Genomic DNA, 20,378 nt, shown 5'->3' on the forward strand with positions numbered 1-20,378 from the left:
CACCTTCGTGTACAAACATCTTGTATTTATTAAACACAGAGTTGAACTAGGAATAGGGTGGATTGATGTTTTATTCAGGAAAAAATGGGGGTAGGTTGATGTATATACTCTATCACTTTTGGAAACTGGAAAGTATTTGTGGTAGCCCATTTTTAGTAACATGTCTGTTGCAAAATAGATCATTTAAGTTTTTGTATGTTAAATCATAGGAGGAATGGCAAATCTTGGTACTTTTCTAATCCAGATTCTCTCTCCTCAGAATAACCTAAGTAAAATCCATGTATCAACTATTGAGATAAAACAGATGTTAACATTTTTTGCAGTATTTGCTAATCACAGAGATCTTTAACATTTGAAGATAGAGTTGTGTTTTTGCTTTTGTTGTTTTTCTGCATCTTCTAATATGTGAAGATAGAAGAACACATATGATTAATTAATGCCTAAGCAGTTGTATCTTCTTCGTAGCAGTGTAGACTCAAATCATACTGAGGATGGGAAGAGCCTCTAATTATGATCTGAGAAGATGTAGATAGTCAGCGTTCTGAGAAACTTACTTGAGCAGGAAAAAGGGATTCTCTTGTTGAAATTCTTTCATGGTTATCAGTTGTGAAAAGTTGTTATGGTTCTTTTAATAGGTCCAGGATAAACTTCAGTATTGGCCTTTCTAGAAGCAGGTGAGGGGTGTCTCGCTGACTCAGTGAGAAGAGCATGCGACTCTTGATCTCGGAGTTGTGAATTTGAGCTCCACATTGGATGTAGAGATTACATACATTCGGACATACCTACATATGTAAACAAACTAACTTTAAAAAAGCAGGTAAATAAACGAGAAAAGTAAGCTTTGTTGTTAATTACTCAAACTCACCTTACGCTTGGTAGTTGAGTAACATTACGGCGTATAAGTAGACTTTCTCTGGAACATTTTGAAAAGTGAACTAAAAGGTGAGGAAAATCCCTGCTATGTAATGTGGAAGGAAATAGCATGTGAAAAAGTTAATTCTTCCCATTGGCTTCTAAAAACTTTGTTTTCCTCTTTAGCTTATAGGGCTTTTACTTTGTATAGGGTTTCTGGCGCTGAGTCTCTCACTTCTGCCCCACTGTTGTCTTCAGGTGCAAATCAGCAGTATTACTGCTCCTCCAGTGGCAAAGTGAGAAAATTTTAGGCAGGCTCCTACCTCAGGCAGCGCCATTTTCCTGCATTCTAGGCCTTATTGAGAGTGTAACCTAAGATTCCTCTTCTAGTTGGAATCCATAGGTTTCAGTCATTCTGGATAATTTTGTTGGAGAGTATTGATCAGTGTTAGCCGTGTTAAAATGCCTCTCATGTGTGTTGAAGGAATGTCTGAGGCTTTTCCTTCAGGTTACTTTTATCTACCTCTCTGCTTCCCTTTGCATTTCTTTGAGCTGCTGTAGATCATTTATTCTTCTGTCTAGAATCATAGTCAAAAAGGAAGGCGATACGTCAAGATCAGTACACTTGAGGATGTTTTTAAAGCCATCTTTCACTACAGAGAGGACTGGAAGGCAACACGAAGTGGTGTGATGGTCACCAATAACTCACTACCTTTCAGTTATTTTTTCTTATCATTTGTCTGTGTTGATCAGTTCCTCTTTGAAACTGACTTTCCTTATGAGATTAGTCCTAAATTTACAACTGCTTTAAACTCTCTGAGCCTACTATTACTATTTTTTTTTTTAATCTGTCAGAGAGAACACAAGCATGGGGAGCAGCAGGCAGAGGGAGAAGCAGGCTCCCTGATGAGCAAGGAGCCTGATGCAGGACTCAATCCCAGGACCCTGGGATCATGACCTGAGCTGAAGGCAGGCACTCAATTGACTGAGCCACTCAGGCGTCCCTCTCTGAGCGTATTATTATCTCCATGTTACTGTAAAGTTTTGGCCCCATTCAAACTTTGGAGTTCTAGTCTTTTTTTTTTTTTTTTTTAAGATTGATTTATTTATTTGGTGGGGGGAGGAGGGAGAGGAGAAGAGGGAGAGAATCCTCTGAGCCCGACACAGGGCTTGATCGCAGAACCCTGAGATCATGACCTGAGCCAAAATCAAGAGTTGGCTGCTTAACCGACAGCGCCACCCAGGTGCTCCTGGAGTTCTAGTCTTTAATTACCTTAAAGACTAAGTAATTAAGTAAAGAGTATTTTCATTTAATTTAGTTTACCTAAATTTTCCCTAAATTTCCCATTTTGTCCATTGCATTACCATTCTTGAACTTTTAAAACCTTGGAGTCATCTTCACCGTCCCTTGCCCTTTGATCAAGTCTGTTTTAAAGTTCTGTATCTTCCTGTGAACAGCTTCTTTGACTTGTTAATGCCTTATCCATTTTCATTGTTACCTTTTTATTTTAGTGAAATTCACTTCATATCTAAATTATTTAAGCAGTCTTTCAGTTGGATCTCCTTAATCTAGCTCACCTTTTCCCTGTGATCCATCTGGTACAAAGTGACCATATTATTTTAATTAAAATATCACTTGTTTTGCTGCTTTCCTGTGACAGATCATAGAGTTCTGCCCCATTACTATTAAGATCAAGTTTAGGTTTTGGCACTGAAAGTGGCCCATTTTACCTATCCTGCTCTCCCACATCTGCAGGTACTGTGTGGTTCTCTATACGTTCCACGTCTGTGCTTTTCTCCTTGCTTTTCTAAGTGTTCTGAACCATGCTGGAGGTTTGACTGCCAGATGTCTGGATTTGTTCATAAAAGCTTTGCTGATTCCTCAAGTCTGTTAGCTTCCTGTTTCCCTAAAAAATAAAAAAAGTTTCCTTCTGGATATTTCTCATCTTTCATTAGATTATAAGCCCCTTGAAAATAGGTACTTGATGTGTTCAACTTTCTTTCTTTCTTTTTTTTTTTTTAAGATTTTATTTATTTATTTGACAGAGACAGCCAGTGAGAGAGGGAACACAGCAGGGAAGTGGGAGAGGAAGAAGCAGGCTCCCAACCGAGGAGCCTGATGGGGGGCTTGATCCCAGAATGCCGGGATCACACCCTGAGCCAAAGGCAGACGCTTAACGACTGAGCCACCCAGGCACCCCGATGTGTTCAACTTTCTACTTGTGCTTGGAAGTTTTGGAATAGGTATTCAGTAAACATTGAATTAGTGAGATTATTTAAAATATAAACTAAACTGAGGTGTTAATAGAGTGGAAACGCATGTGTTCAAAGATGATTTAAACTTTTAAGGTTTTTTTTTTCCTCTGCTAATTTGTCAGGTGTAACTGAAACAAATAGCTTGGTAGTCACTTTTATTCTATAAATTTGGTACAATTTTGAGATGTTGGTTTTTCTTTAAAAATCATTGCTTCCCAGGAAACTTAGAAGTTTCTCAAATTGTCTACAAAAGTTACCAATTTGAATGTGATTTCAACAAACTAAAGTCAAAATGTGAATCTGCTGGTCAGTATGTTCCTAGAAACAACACATTGGTGATCCTGCCCTCCATGCTTGTCAGATAAAGATATTTGAAAGACATTATAGATTTCCTTTTAAGATGTTGGAAGAGTGATCTCTTGAGAATTTGAATCAAGATGAGAAAGCATCCAGTAGTGTGACTGTAACTGAAATACTTCACTGTTTTTCAAGAATAACCTAACAGGTCTGTGGAAGATTTCTTAGAGGGCAGCTGAAAGGTTACTCTGTAAAGTAAACCAAAGATTTTATTTTCAACTTGTAGAAGATACGCACAAATACAGGTACTAGGGGTCTCTACTTCAAACTCGAGGAGTGTGTGTGTGTGTGTGTGTGTGTGTGTGTGTGTGTGATGGGAATGAAAACAAAAGGTCTCCTGCACAGTGGTGCCAAAATCAAGGTGATACGAAAAAGTGGCTTTTGTATATTTTCATTTTCTATCTTGATTTGAGCTCAGGGAGGATAACAACTGTATTTGCCTGCTGTTCCACGTCCTTGTGCCACTGTAAGAATCAGAGCCCTAGGCCAGAAGGACCCAAAGAACAAGTGCATGTGGCATTTTATATGTTCTAATCAGAGGCAATCCTGGATGGAAAGTTAGGTAGAAACATTTGTATATGTGTTGTTTTTAAGAAAATGGAAGAACTGGTCTAGAATATCACTAATAAAGATGATGCTGTTATCTGTCTTTGGAGAAGTAGCCACCCTCCAAATACTCCTGAGTGTGTGATGATTAGAGAGAAAGTAGCGACCTCATCTCTAAACGTTCATCAAGTTAAGAGACACATTGTTCCTTTACTTAATTGTAAGCACTTTTTATTTCTCATCATTTCTTATATGTTTATATCACCTATTTGGTTTTCTCCTGTTTCTCTGCTTTTGCGATATTTTGGAGTTTCATTTCTATTTTGGCTTTCTGCTGTTAAGAGGGATCCCTTTAAAAAAATCATCGCAGGGTTTTGAAAATTTTTCATATTACCCCTACATATTTTTATTGAAGAACAATATATGAGTTTTGTTCCTTTTTTCAAAAGCAGAAGACAAAAAAGACCTCCCTACCTTGTTGTAAAAGAGCAACCTTGTTAAGCTTTTGAGCACAGAAGTCAGGCTTAAGAAATCCATGTTTCAATGGATTTCTTAGTCTAAAGACCATGACAGAAAATAGTCAGCCAAGAGTTACCTGTAGGTTAAAATAAATTAATTTAGCATACTGTATGACATATAGTGGGGGAAGAAAGCAAATGATAGAAATAGGAAGGATAAAATAATTCAGGACTTAATGGCCAGCTTGGAAGTGGGTTCTGTTTTTATTTTTAGAAGTGGTGAGATGCCTTCGTGACAGGAGACTGTAGCTTTCATTCTTTGCCAGCCAGGGTACATAATTTGAGAGAGAGGAGCTTTATTGTTCCTAGTGCTTAAATGTTATTCTTGAAAACTGTATTTATTTCATTGTTCTAAAATGTTTATAAAGATTTTATTTGAGAGCGAGCGAGAGAGCACAAGTGGGGGGAGGGGCAGAGGGGAGAGGGAGAAGCAGGCTCCCCCTCAGCAGGGAGCTGGATGTGGGACTCAGTCCCAGGACCCTGGGATCATGACGTCAGCAGGCTGACGCTTAACTGACTGAGCCACGCAGGCGCCCACGTCTCCCCTTTTTTAAAATACAGTTCAATCTTTTGGTCTAGTGTGGTTCTGTTAGAACAAAACAGAACAATGACAGCTTTTAAAAAAAAAATATCTGTAAGATTTTTTATGAATAAATCTGGAAGTTATGAAGAATGAACATTTTTTATTTAAACTTTTTTTTTTTAAAGATTTTATTTATTTATTAGAGAGAGAGAGAGAGAACATGAGCAGGGGCAGAGTGAAAGCATACTCCCTGCTGATCAGAGAGCCCATTGTGGGGCTCAATCCCAGGACCCTGGGATCGTGACCTGAATTGAAGGCAGACGCTTAACTGAGCCATCCAGGCGCCCTTTATTTAAACTTTAAAAGTAAAATTTTAAATATAAGGCCTGCATTGTCAAGATGTTTGCAGACTGGATTTTGTAAGGAGTCATCTCTTCATAATTATATGCTCTTTTCCAAATGCTGTAAACAACAAATCATATATCTTGAGCCTTGTCTGAGAGCCATACCCCTCTAAAAACCTCAAGGGCCCTTCAGACAGGAGCATAGTGAAATAATTTTAGAATGAGACTCTTCAGAATATATACCTTCTAGTAACACATTCTAATGTCAAAAATCATTTCTATCTAAACACCTTCAAATACGAGAGGATCAAGATGTCATTTTCACTTTCCTGCTCCCTTTTAATTCAAATGGTGGTTAATCAGTCTGCTTTCTCATTGAGATTCTTTTAAAATAAACTATTTAGTGAAGGTTGTCTAGTTTTAGATCATTGGAGAGTGTTTTTATATCTTTCAAAGGTCATGCTGTAGTTTTCTCGTAGTTACCAGGTATCTAGAAGCTTAAGAAGTTCATAGCATCTGTCTTGGTGATAGATTTTGGAAGAGTCTGGAAGATGATGTATTCTGACTTTGTCCGATTGAACGTTCAAGCTGTGATACTTTTCTCGAAGTTATTTCTACGTATTAGTCAATGAGGAAAATTTCTTAGCTGGCTTATTGTATAGATTGAGGTAGAAGGCCCCCCATATCTTGGCTCCCCCAGTCCCCACTGTGTGTGTCTGTCTACATTACTTGGCATATGACTGCAGGGTGTCTTGTGGTGTGTTTGAAAGTTTTACTAAGGAAGCACTGGCATATTCAGATCTGGTGCTGTCTAGCATGCATGGTAAATGAAACTTGTTTTGGAGCTGAATCTTTATAGTCCCTTCTTTGAAGTGAAAGGGAGACTTCTTCATTAAAACTGTGTCTTTTGCTTGTTATTTAAGTATATTCTTTGTGGATAGAAAGGTAAAGATAAAGGGAGATTGAGCAAATGCTGAATTGTTGCAGCTCTAGACCCAAGAGCCCATGTGACACCTTACTCTCAGTCTAGCAACAAGTAGCGAAAGACGTTTAGAATTCGTTTTTCCCCCCCATCCAACCTTGACTTAAATAAGACTGACAGCCAGGATTTAGTGATTAGAAATACTATGTACTTTGTTCTGCTACCTTTCAACAAGAATCAGTGTGTAAAGTTGAAATTTTCTGACCAGAATTTGGAAGACTATGATGGGATTCCCTGGGCCTGATTCGAGAAGAAGGAGCTCTCTGAATATGGGTTTACTAGTTGGTGGTGAATTTGTGAGTCGCCAACTATTAGGCCTTTATGTCCAGATATTATTTTAATTTATGGAGTAAGGTCCCTGAGTTCTCCTCTTTCCTTCCACAGGGCAAGCAGGAGGACTTCAAGACGACAGTTCTGGAGGGTATGGAGACGGCCAAGCATCAGGTGAGGGTGGCATTAGATGCTTGCCACTTAGTAGCAAGAGCCGCCAAGTCAGGGATCGATGCTTGCAAGTGTTTTTGGCTGTGGTATCCACATTTGAGCCAGAAGCGCAGGGGAAATATAACCCTCAGGACAGAGTAGTAGGATAGGAGAGTGTAGCCAGAACAAAGGCAAGCAGACCCTTTTGAAGTCCTCAGGCCGATCTCAGCCCTCCGCTCTTCACTTTTTTGAGGAGATGGCGGGTCCTTTTCTTCCCGGCAGCTTTTATAGTAACAGTAAACGTGATATAAAACATAGATTTAGGAGTCATGGGACCTTTAAAAAGAAATACAGCTGTATACACAGATAGGAGAAGCCATAGGCTGAAAGCCTTCAAAAAAAAAAAAAAGAAAAGAAAAGGACAGAAAGGCATTCTAGGACTAGTCAGAGCAATTATGCAGGCAGGGGACTCTTCAGAGGTGGTTGTTAGATAGTGTTGGGTACAATTTTTCAATTAACATGACATAGTTAATTATTTTGTAGTTTAAACATTTTGTCACGTGAAAATTAATTTTTTTTTAAGTCTACTCAAAATGCTCTTTCTTTTCAGATCACACTATGATATTTTTACTTCTAGGACAAAGTAAAGGATTAAATGATTTATAGGGCCCATCTGGAGCTGTTAAAGTTTGTTCCAGGAATCCAAAGTAGTACGTCTGGATTTCATCCTTTGCCCTGGATGTTTTTGTGTGGTTCAGTGCTCAAAGCTGACTGATACATACATTTTGATGGAACTGGAATGGGTATTACTTTACTTTTGGAGTTTGTCACTTTTCAACTGTTAAGTCTACTTTAAAATTGTATTTTGCAGTTGTGTACAGCATGTCTGGGAAATATCTATTTTACTCTTGGGTCAAAGTTCACTGTTAATGCAGAAATTAGAATATAGGGGATCCAGAATGTTAGAAGTAAACTTGTTTAAATGTTAGCCCAAGGATTGGAGGTTGATAATCAGTACATGGTTATCTTAGAGGAGTTAAAATCCTCGTTCAGAGTCTCTGTGGCAGATAAACCTTCAAGAACGCTGTTCATCAAATGATGCACAAGTGGGTCTCCAAGGAATTGTTGAGGGTCAGGAATAGCCGTTCAAGCTTTAATCTTGAAGAAATAAATTGAGTTTTCTTGTTGCTTTTTGGTTTAACGTGAATAAATGCAGTCTTTTGCTTTAGTAAACAGTATGTTGTATTGCTGAGAGTAAAAACAGACTCGTATAAAACTGTGGTGCTTCGACTTAGTGTTTAGTAGAACATGAGTTTGTGTGTTTTTTTCCTAAGTGTTTCCAAGAATGGTGGGGACTGTTCTGAACCCTTCAAGATCTCTCTTTAGACCTTTGCCATGTTCAGAAGCATGCATTTGTGAGATGATCAGTTAGAAGCACATGCTTGTAAGCGATCAACATTCTTTTTTTAATGAAGCCAAATGACCCTCATGAGTATCTTGGGACCAGGATCATATCTTGACTTTTATAAATCCACATCAAGTTGGTATATTCTTCCTCCATCTTAAAAGTTAGAAGGGAACTCAAGGCCATTTTCTCTAGCTTCCTGCTGTCAAACAGATAATATTGTATCCACCCCTGTTTTATGGATTAGGACCTGAAATAGAGTTAAATGATATGACCAAGGATATACCAACAGTTGGAGGAGTGAGAACCCAGAGGTCTTCTTTCTTATGCAAAGACTAGTCCTTATACCCTCTCTCATAGAATCATTTAAAGTGTGTGTTTACCCTAAAAATAAAAGATGTAAAGCATAAGAAATCATATGATGCTCCTCTTTTTTTCTTTTTCTCTCCTTTCCTTCTATTCTTTATTCTTTTTGTCTTTAAACTATTACAGGACTGGATACGGTACATCTGTAGTTTACTACTTTTAAGTAGTCTTTTATATGTAGATTCTTGTCAGGCTTTTGTTTTCACTCTTCAAGTAGAAATCTAGTTATTCTAGTTAATTTATCTACTTCATGGGGGAAAGAAAAGGCAAGTAACTTTCATGGAGGCCTTCTTTTCTGTTAATTTTTATATCTCTGTTACCTCACTCTACTCAAGATGCTACCTGTATCATCAGAATCAGGGAGAAAGTGGTTTCATGGAATAGAGGATTTATATCCTCACCTTCCCCTGCCCCTTCTCTGTGTCTCTAATTTATCGAGAAAGGTCTTTATAGTCCCTTAAATATTTTATGACTTTTGCTATGTTTTCAGAGAAAGTGTGAGCCAATCAGACCATTAGAAAGGGCATTTCTGCTTTAGCATGACTGCATTTTTGAAAGGTGATGCTGGAATTTCCTGTGTGAAGTATGGAAAAAAGGAATTGAACTGAGGGGGCAAGACAGTTATGTAGGCAGCCCTGGGGCTTTTAAAAAATTAAGGTTGCATCTTTGAAACATTCTCAATTTCCAGAATACCAGACTGTGTTAAGTGCACACAAACACCAAGTATAAATTACTTCTGAATGAAATGTACTACTAGTACTTCCTTTTAATAAGGATATTATTAAAGTCAGTTGTATTCTTTAAGGTTTTTCCCTCTAAAGGAGATCTTATGAGTCCTATTGTCCAGAAAGGTCTATTGGTTCATTTTGGAAATATCCTATTAAAAGAATGCTTTGAGTTAGCTTCTGAACAGCTTGGGTTCCAAGTTAACATTTTTTGTTTCTTTGATAAGAGGTTAGATATTTTTCTTACACAGTTTTCACCTTTATGTTGATCATGGTCTTCCTTCCTTGAGATAATAGTCTTCAACCCTAAAAACCAAAAGGAAGAAAGTATTATTGAGCTTTTGGAAACTGTAAATTGACAAGTTTTTAAGAATAACTAGGTTTTTTTCTCATTGTTATGTAGAAGACAGAGATGGACAAGATTATTATTCCACACGTACATTAGTGTCACAGTTTTTGGCTTCTTTAATTCCTTTTGTTAATCATTTGTTGTTTGATTTAAAGATACTTTTAAAACTGCCACATGACTTAATGTAAATAACATTTCTTAATTGTTACAGAGTCTCAAGATTCCCAAAGTTAGCCAACTAATTTAGAGTGATTTTTAATAATAAGAGCACTTGGAATGAGGAGCCAAATGTAATATAAAACTTAGTGTCTTTCCCTACGTGGTTTTTTTGACTGTCATTGACAGTAGTATTTTGCGGTAGAATTGATGTTCAGTGATGACTTAATAAGCATGTAGAAGGCATAGCTAAGAAAGAAAAGTACCCCCATTTTGGGGAGGGAGGAGTACAGTTTTCTAGAGTTCATTGGTTTTCATGTGAATAGTATACACTTATGAAGGTAACCTATTATAAGAGATCTTTATTCTGAGTACTTGGAGTTATTGTGTAGGTAATGCTCATTATAATGTGACATGTTTTTGTGCTTGGTTTTATTTTTTGTTTATTTGATTGGGGGTAAGGGACTAGGGACATCAAAGCTGTGTGTAGTTTTAGAAAATTCCACATTACTGAAATAACCTATACCCCTGTTGTGAGCATTTCTTCTTTCCTTGCCTTAATTTCATGTTCCACTGTCAACAATATGGCTCTTACTGATTATTTTTTCCTTAGGGAATAAATGTCCTGACAGTCTTTAATTTTAGGTTGAGATTCATTAAATGAGAGAATTGTTGATTTGATTTAGTAACATAAATATAGTACATGTACCCTCATTATCTACTGTGAGTCGATAGATTTTTTTTTCCTTTTCTCCCAAGAATATTATTTCTTAATGTGCCACCCATATTCGCATTAGGCATTTTTGCTTGACCTCTTGTTAACCATTTTTATCCGAGTTACTGTTTATAAATGTCTTTGTGGAGACAGCACCTTAATAAGTTAGCTATCATTTTCTAAGTTATATCTTTACCCGCATTGTTCTTTTTCTTTTTTTTTTTTTTAAAAAGATTTTATTTATTTATTCGACAGAGATAGAGATAGTCAGCGAGAGAGGGAACACGAGCAGGGGGAGTGGGCGAGGAAGAAGCAGGCTCACAGCGGAGGAGCCTGACGTGGGGCTCGATCCCATAATGCCGGGATCACGCCCTGAGCTGAAGGCAGACTAGGCGCCTAACCGCTGTGCCACCCAGGCGCCCTGTTCCTTTTATTTTCTTAATCTTACTCTGCCTTTCCTTTAATTTTGTTTCCGTTATCAGTGTTTCTAACTTCTTGTGCTTTAAATGATTAAATATGGATATCTGGTGCCTATTTCACTACTTATATATAATTATTTCAGTGGTATTGAATTTTGAAACTCTGTGTCTTGATATTTTCATAAGCTGGTGGTTAAATAGATCTTTTATAAGGTCATCTTAGGAATACGGGTAGAATACATGTAAATGTGTTTCTTAGGACATCTTATAAAGATGTACTTAACTATCAGCTTATAAAAGTAGTTGATTTATTACCCAATTTTAAAAGTTTCAAAATAATATTTTACTTGTACAGAGAATATGTATACATTGTATGCACGTGTGGTGTATAGTGTATGCAGTAACATACTTGTGTAGTGTAGTAAAGCATTTCTCATGGTTTTTTTGCTGGGACAGGTAAATTCCTTGCTTCCTTCTGTGTCCTCATTGTAGTCTGCCTAACTTATCTCATTGTTTGCCAGCTTTGCATTATGGGAACTAATGGATGGTACCACTGACAAGATAATCATGCGTTTCTTACTGTTGGTTATTAAACCTTGAAAGTCCTCTCCGTGTTCCCTGCTGTAATCTTAAAAGAAGGCATGTTGGTTGTGTTTTTCACTCGTAGTCTCTTTTGCTTTCCTTTCAGTGTATTTTCCTTTATTCTGGTTCTTTAGTTTTAAGATTTCGGGAACACTGTCGTCGGTGATGCTAATTTTAATTAGGGTATCTTCCGGTATTATAAAGCTGTTTTGTGGATGAAGAAAATATGCTGCATGCTTTGTTATTTTGTTTCACTCATTAGTAAACTGTAATTTTTGGAATATCATGCTCAAAAGAGTAATTAAATTCTAAAGATGCTTCAGCTTTTGAGCAAAATGAAAGATTTTTATTTTAAAGGAGGTGAGATCAGTCTGTGATTAAGGCAGAGCTTTACAGAGGGTCTTCAGGCAAAAAAGGAGTTTTATTATCCCTGGTTTTGTATTCACTTGCACTTTTCCCAGAAGTCCTTTGCTTTCTTTGCTAGGTGTGGAGGGTGCAGCTTTCCAGAGTAGACTTCCTCATGACCGGATGACTTCTCAAGAAGCAGCTTGTTTTCCAGATATCATCAGTGGACCGCAGCAGACCCAGAAGGTTTTTCTGTTCATTAGAAACCGCACAGTAAGTTTCCATGTCAGCTTTTTTTCTGTTTGGATTATAAAAAGTGCATATTACTTTTATGGAAAATAAGAGAAAAAAGAAAGGAAGAATTACAAATTATCTCTAACATGTACCATTACCCAGAGGTAACCATTGTTAAAAATTAGTTGTTTTTTTCCCTGCAGTTATTTTTTTAGATGTATATTTAATTTTTGTTTTTAAAAAATTGAAATGCTATTTCCATACGTTCTTTGGATCCTTTTCATTCTTCATAACCTCATAAACACAAAGAATCTTCATTTAAACTTTTAATTTCTTAAGTAAACCAGGCCACACGTGGGGCTCAAACTCACAACCTGAGATCAAGAGTTGCATGCTTTACTGACTGAGCCAGCCAGGTGCCCCGAAACTTTTTTTTTCTTTTTTCTTTTTTCTTTTTTTTTTTTTTGGTGGGGGAAGGGCAGAGGTTAGAAGGAGAGAGAGAATCTTTTTTTTTTTTTTTTTTAAAGATTTTATTTATTCATGTGACAGAGAGACAGCCAGCGAGAGAGGGAACACAAGCAGGGGGAGTAGGAGAGGAAGAAGCAGGCTCATAGCGGAGGAGCCTGATGTGGGGCTCGAACCCATAACGCCGGGATCACGCCCTGAGCCGAAGGCAGACGCTTAACCGCTGTGCCACCCAGGCGCCCCGAGAGAGAGAATCTTAAGCAGGCTCCACACCCAGCACAGAGCCAGACGCAGGGCTCAGTCTCACAACCCTGAGATCATGACCGGAGCTGAAATCAAGAGTCAGATGCTTAACTGACTGAGCCACCCAGGGGCCTCCCCTCCCCCCACTATTTTAAGATTTTATTCTAGAGAGAGCGCACGAACTGGGGGAGGAGCAGAGGAGAGGGAGGGGGAAAGAATGTCAAGCCGACTCCACACTGAGCCCATCTCGGGACTCAATCCCATGACCCTGAGATCATGACCTGAGCCAAAACCAGGAGTTGAGTGCTCAACTGACTAAACCAGCCAGTTGCCACCCCAACCCCCGCATCCGCCCCCCATGTTTTTAAAATTTTTAAATAACCATTTTGTCTTTCCCAGGATAAGAGAAACTCTTACTCTGTTCTGTCCCTCTGCTTCATCCTCCTCTGGCTAAATGCTTGATTTTAATGTCTGTGTAATATTTTGTCTGACAGTTGGGTCAGACTGTAAGTTAGGCATTTATATGTCCATTTGTGCTTTATTAAGCTCTGAACAGCTTTATACATTCTTTTTTTTTTTTTTTTAAAGATTTTATTTATTTATTCGACAGAGATACAGACAGCCAGCAAGAGAGGGAACACAAGCAGGGGGAGTGGGAGAGGAAGAAGCAGGCTCATAGCGGAGGAGCCTGATGTGGGGCTCGAACCCATAACGCCGGGATCACGCCCTGAGCCGAAGGCAGACGCTTAACCGCTGTGCCACCCAGGCACCCCAGCTTTATACATTCTTGACTCTATCTCTGGTTATTTTATTTCCTTATGATAGAGTTCTAGAAGGAAAACTACCTTGTCAAAAAATGTATATATATCAAAACCCAAAAACTATATATATATATATATATATATATAAAGAGTTATATATATCAATATAGATCGATCGATAGTTATAGTCAGATGGCTTCCCAGAGAGACTGAATCAGTCGACATCCCTCTTGCTCTGCCCCTGCTTTGGTTATTAAAACAATGATAATCTGTGCTGTTATAATAGACTAAAAGTTTTTCATTTCTTTTCCACTTGTTCAATTACTTAGACTGACTTTTTCCACATTTATTAGTCATTTATATTTCTTCTGTGAATTTTTCTTTCACGGCCTTTATTCATCAGAAATTTTTTAGCCGTAGAGGAGGGCAAGATGCTATTCAGAATATATTCATTGTACTCTAGGGTGATACAAAGTAAAAGAAATTTATGTTGTAATTTCATCTACTTTGAGTATAGCTCAGAGATGTCATTTTAGCATGTCTGCTTTTTAGCTACCACTGACTTCTTTATTTTGGCTATTAGTTTGCAAAACCCCTGCTGAATTTAGATTGTTGGCTAGGGTCAGTGGTGGGTTATACTGGGTTTTCATAGTACAGAATAAAGGGATTTTGAGTGTTTGAAGAAAAGACAGGGTGATTTTTTAAAAAAGTGAATGGAAAATTCTTAATGTATATTTCCGACACTTATTTGTCTTAGAATCGGCTTCTGTGTATAACGTATCAATATTTGATCTAAATGGATTTTTTAGTGGGCACCTGGCTGACTCAGTCAGTAGAGCATGCGACTCTTGATCTCAGGATCGTGAGTTCAAGCCCCATGTTGGACATTGAGCTTACTTAAAATTGATTAATTAATTAAATTTTTTTAGAAGTTTTTTTTAAGATTTTTTTTTTTTTTTTTTTTTTGACAGAGATAGAGACAGCCAGCGAGAGAGGGAACACAAGCAGGGGGAGTGGGAGAGGAAGAAGCAGGCTCATAGCAGAAGAGCCTGATGTGGGGCTCGATCCCAGAACGCCGGGATCACACCCTGAGCCGAAGGCAGACGTTTAACCGCTGTGCCACCCAGGCGCCCCTAGAAGTATATTTTTAGATAAGGTCATCATTTTTTTGTTTTGTCTGAGGGAAGTTTTCACTCTTTACTTGAATTTGAGTGATGGATTTACAGTGACCTCTGTTTTCTCTGATTTATCTTCTTCGACCAAAACTAGGATTTGGGGAGGAAGGATTGACCCAGATTAGAGTTGTGGGCCTCTGGCTATAAAACTGAACATAAATCATTCTCTTACAAGAATTGTATCAGTTCTTTTGCTTACAGATTTTGAAACCACAACAACTTTAGGATTATTGAGCTAAAGACTATGACCCAAGCTTTATTATTTTTTTTTATAGGATGGACAGAGGAAGAAGGCTTGTGTTGAGGGGTGAGGAGCTTGGGCCTGGTGTGTACTTGAGAAAGCCCATTTTGCCTTGACAGTGGCAACTGTGTAAAGTAGAGGGTGCTTATGAATTTGGTCGTATCTCTTTGTAATTGGATTTATTTACACATAACCATGTTTCTTTGTTGAAACTTGGAGCAGTTAATTTTTAGCTAAGACTGAAATATGGTGGCATTTAGTTGGTCTTGCCTATTCAGTTTGAGAGCATTTGTGTAAGAGCCTATTGATTACACCGTACTATTTTCCATTCCTAGGTGCTTTTTCAGCAGTATCTGAAATAATCGACTACTCCTTTCTTCTTAAACTCTTAAACTTCACTTTCCTTCTCTTAAACTCCTTTAGCTTAACACAGCATTCTGATTCTCCGCCTCTCTGGTGGTTGTCCTCTCTGACAGATTTGTAGGCTTATCTTTATTTATTTTTTTAAGATTTTATTTATTTATTTGACAGAGTGAGCACAAGTTAGGGGGAGTGGCAGGGAGAGGGAGAAGCAAGTTCCAATGTGGAGCCCAATCCCAGGACCCTGAGATCATGACCTGAGCCAAAGGCAGACACTTAACCAAATGAGCCACCCAGGCGCCCCTGTAGGCTTATCTTTAAAAACAGGCCATTGTGTGAACTGGTTGGGGTTCCTTAAGGCTCCTTATGGTCTTTCCCTTCCCCTGCTGTATATTCTCCCCAGGAGGCCTCTTCTGCACATTGGCTTCAGTTATCACCCATAAGCAAATGGCTCCAGACCTTAACTCTGCTCAGAACCCTAGCTCTGTATCTGGATGCCAATCTTGTATCTCTTGGTTGTCTTGAAACTGTAAACTTACCTCTTCTTTCAGTGACCCTCATTTAGTGAATAGCATACCAACTCATTTAGTTGGCAGGCTAAAAACTGGAGTTATACTTGTACCTCTTCCCTCCCCTCCACCTTTGCATATCTAATTGATCATTTGATTTTGTGGATTTTTATCTACTCAGTATCTCTGGAGTCATGTAACCCAGTTTAAATCCTAGTCGGTTCCTACCAGCTATATGATACTGGCAAGTTACTAGGTTTTTTTTGTTTGTTTGTTTTAGGCTGAATATCTTCCAGCTTCTTAATAATTTACTCATTTGACATGGTTTTGTGTTTCATCAGTTTGTCAGGAATATAACCCTCTGTTTCGTTGAAAGGAAAGCCTATATTTGAGGACTTAAAGTTGAAAAGATTTTCAAGTGGTCTGTGTCTGCTTGTGTAATAAAATTTCTGTCATTTAAATACAGTTGCAGTTGTGGTTGGATAATCCAAAGATTCAGCTGACCTTTGAGGCTACTCTCCAACAGTTAGAAGCGCCTTACAACAGTAAGTAGTGTTTTCAGTGGGACTAGTTTTGGCTCATGGTTCACTGATAATGAATTTTTTCAGTTCAGATTTCTTTACCTTGTGCTATGCAAAAATAAACCTTATAGAAAACTATTATGTGTCTTGGTAATTATTTTCTTGGTTTTTAAATTGTGAATAAATTCAAGAGATTGCTAATAATTTCACCAGGACTGTGTTCCAACTTTAATCCCTAGAGTGCTTTGTTGACATTTGATTGGCCGGCTGGCTGGCTTTCTCATTTTCCATTTACCACCCACAAAGTCTTGAAAAGTTTTTGCCAAAGTAACTGATTATGATACTACTTTTAAAAGGGTTGTTTTTATCCTTTATTTCATCTGTAACGGAATATCATTCTTAAAAAGTCCAAATTACGTGATAGGCATTTTGGACTACATTGTAGATTAATAGTCATAGGAATCACTTTTCTAAAGGAGTTACATGATCTGAAGTTATGGAAAATATGTATAGAATAACTTCATGATGGAAAAACAAGATTCAAAGAGCTTTCTGTTTAAACTGCTAAAAATATGAATTTGTTTTAAAATTCATCTGTTCTGTAGGTGATACTGTGCTTGTCCACCGAGTTCACAGTTATTTAGAGCGTCACGGTCTGATCAACTTCGGCATCTATAAGCGGATAAAACCCCTACCAAGTAAGGACCTGGCAGATGGACTTCATAGATGGACTTTTAAGTTACAATTCTAGGACTCTCTCTTATTTCCAGGAGGCTGTTAGCATTTTATTTTGATTTCTAAGTCTAAATTTGGAGTCTGATATTCCCAAGCTTATCTCATTATGTTAGATTTTTTTTTTTTTTTAAAGATTTTATTTATTTATTTGACAGAGAGACAGCCAGCTAGAGGGGGAACACAAGCAGGGGGAGTGGGAGAGGAAGAAGCAGGCTCATAGCAGAGGAGCCTGATGTGGGGCTCAATCCCATGACGCTGGGATCACGCCCTGAGCCGAAGGCAGACGCTTAACCGCTGTGCCACCCAGGCGCCCCTCATTATGTTAGATTTAAAGTAAAATCTCTTCATAAATATGCATTGCCTGTAATTTCTGGTTTGATAAGGATACTGTCGTAAAAGATAATTTCCAGTGTAAGAAAAATCAGAAAACAAAATTTGTTCAAAATAAGAGAAGTCTGTTAGGAGAGCAGAGATTTGAGGTTTTCTTTCATTGACCAGTTCTTTATACTGCCAGGAATCCAGGAGTTAGGGATATTTTGAGAATTAACACTTTTATTTATTTATTTATTTATTTATTTATTTATTTATTTATTTTATTATATATTTTTTAAAGATTTTATTTATTTATTCGACAGAGAGACAGCCAGCAAGAGAGGGAACACAAGCAGGGGAGTGGGAGAGGAAGAAGCAGGCTCATTGCAGAAGAGCCTGATGTGGGGCTCGATCCCAGAACGCCGGGATCATGCCCTGAGCCGAAGGCAGACACTTAACTGCTGTGCCACCCAGGCGCCCCTCATTTATAAGTTTTTAACATTGAATTAAAATTTGTAAGTTTCAGTATTTGCTAATTTGTATTCAGATAGTTTCTCTATTTTGAAAAATAAGTGAACTGTTCACTTTGAAAGACATCATGACATGTTGAGAACTTAGAGGTTTTCATGATGTAAAAGATGGTAAAACAAACTCTTAAACCTACAACAAAATATTGTAATTTTTGTTCGTTTTTTACTTTTAGCTAAGAAGACAGGAAAGGTAATTATTATAGGCTCTGGGGTCTCAGGCTTGGCAGCAGCTCGTCAATTACAAAGTTTTGGGATGGATGTCACGCTTCTGGAAGCCAGGGTAAGAATTTTATATTGTGTTTAGAAGCCTGACCTAATGGAAATAGGTATTTATCAATGCAATAAGAAATTATCTATTGCAGATTAATGAATCCTACAGCCGGAACTAAACCAAACTGATTTGTATACTACTCAAAGTGTTTTAGATAACGTGATTTATATTGGATAAAGCATTTTTGACAGTGAAGCTTTGAAAGGTACTCAGTGAGTATTTAGAGTTTGTAAATGATCCATACAGCCCTTTGGTGGATATTTTCAGGTTATTGTTTTTTTGTAGTTAACTTTCAAATTTTGGGCCTTTGTGGACATGCCCTTTGTACGTAGCAGTTATTTTTTGTGGTGGAACAGAGTGGATTGTATTCCATTTGAAAGTAAAAGAAAAGGAATGCACCTCAGGCAGTAGCCCTCTCTTAGTGCCTGATGCAACCAAGATATGTCGGTTCCCTTATCATCAGTCCTAGGAAGAGAAATAGAAATGGGAGGAGGAAGGGGATGATGGCACAGAGTGGGGGGAAAAGAACACCATGTTAAGATGCTACTATTGAAATTATTTTCATGAGTGATTACAGGCCTCCCTGGACATAACACCATTTAAAAAATAAAAAAAAACTTCTCAGGTAACCTAAACAATCTAAAATTTTATAGAAGCTTTCAAAATGTATTGTGTAGTACATCTAAGTTGCTTTTTTATAAATTGTTAATTTTTAAAAATATTCTTTTCAAATAAAGTATGGGAAATCAAAATAATTTTTAATATAGTCCTGCTAAAAATAATATTTTATAGGTAATTTAGGAAACGTTTGTGTGCCCTCTTGTCCTGTGTACTAGCAGTACAGTAATGAGTAATGGGACTAATACGATCCCTACCCGTGCAGAGTCTTAATCTAGCGTACAGGTTTTTTGTTTTGTTTTGCTTTCGTTTATTTAGAGGTTAGAGTGTTCTCATAATATCCATGATTGAAGCATCACTACAGGTCAGTAATTTTTTTTCCCATATTTGAACATCCCTAGTCAGCAGGGATGGGGGCCTGTTGAGGAATGAGAGATAATGTCAAAAGTTTATGCTCAGTAGACACTCTGCTCCTGGACATGGGGCTGCACTGAGAAGTCTTAGAAGTCATCTGTCATTCACAGCTGACTTGGGAGGATGGGGGGCAAAAGTCAGAACATGGTGGTAGAAAGATGGCATTTAGTGTTGCAATTTGTGAACAGATATTTTCCGTGTGAGTGGCCCTTGCTCGGCCTCTCCGGTAAATGGTATTAGAGACAGCTGGGTAGAGAGATAATAGTACCTGTGGCTAAATATGTCTGGCTGTCAAATTGTTCCCCATCTCCTATCACTTAATTCTGTCTCATTCATTACCTTCCACTCCCTCAAATGGTAAAACTTCACTTGCTCTTTGTGTCTACACTGCACGCCCTGTATACTCTAAACTATAACTTTCTTTTTAAATTACAAGAGACAGAGACCTGGGGTGGTACCATGCCAGGTTCTTATGGTTAAAATAGAATTGATGATTTTAGCCATTTAATTTCTGAAAAACAGGATCGAGTGGGTGGACGAGTTGCTACGTTTCGCAAAGGAAACTATGTAGCTGATCTTGGAGCTATGGTAGTGACAGGTCTTGGTAAGTAGTCCTTAGTTTTGTGCTGTTATACAAGATCTGAGACTCATGATTAAGCTTATGTTTTAAAGCCATAAATGTGGTTTTAAAATATTTTGGTTTAAGATACTGTTCTTAGTATTAGTAAGAGGTGAACTGACAAATAGTCTTCCTGAAAAGATACACTGATATGTGCAAAATTTAAATTGTACATATGTTTTGACCTAGCAGATTCAGTTCTAGGGAATTATCCTAAGAAAATAGACAAGTGGACCATGTTGTTTGGAGCTTTTAATTTTTTAAATTTTATTTATTTTTTTGTTTAAAGATTTTATTTATCTATTTGAGAGAGCGTGCACATGGGGGTGCCTGCCCATCCACAAGCAGGGGTGGGGGGCAGAGGGGGAGGGAGAGAATCTCAAGAGGACTCTGAGTTGAGTGCAGAGCCCGTAGCAGGGCTCGATCTGTCAACCCGGAGATCATGACCTGAGCCAAAACCAAGAGTCTGACACTTGACTAAGCCACCCAGGTGCCCCTGGAGCTTTTTAA

The 20,378-nt window shown here is 37.9% G+C and overlaps 1 protein-coding gene across 5 annotated transcripts in view; it reads left to right on the forward strand.

The window, feature by feature from the left end:
- KDM1A (lysine demethylase 1A) overlaps nt 1-20,378 on the forward strand; it is a 60,808-nt gene that overhangs the window by 15,177 nt on the left and 25,253 nt on the right. For 2 of the 5 annotated variants that reach the window (XM_019799966.2, XM_034646219.1), the window contains exons 3-8: nt 6,763-6,822; nt 12,000-12,133; nt 16,315-16,393; nt 16,975-17,067; nt 18,120-18,226; nt 19,772-19,853. In XM_019799966.2, the coding sequence (XP_019655525.2) occupies nt 6,763-6,822; nt 12,000-12,133; nt 16,315-16,393; nt 16,975-17,067; nt 18,120-18,226; nt 19,772-19,853 (555 nt within the window). The remainder of the gene's footprint in view (nt 1-6,762; nt 6,823-11,999; nt 12,134-16,314; nt 16,394-16,974; nt 17,068-18,119; nt 18,227-19,771; nt 19,854-20,378) is intronic. The other 3 variants (XM_034646221.1, XM_034646228.1, XM_034646229.1) reach the window with 2 other exon arrangements.

This window comes from Ailuropoda melanoleuca, chromosome 2 (assembly GCF_002007445.2).
Source record: "Ailuropoda melanoleuca isolate Jingjing chromosome 2, ASM200744v2, whole genome shotgun sequence".
Taxonomy (NCBI): domain Eukaryota; kingdom Metazoa; phylum Chordata; class Mammalia; order Carnivora; family Ursidae; genus Ailuropoda; species Ailuropoda melanoleuca.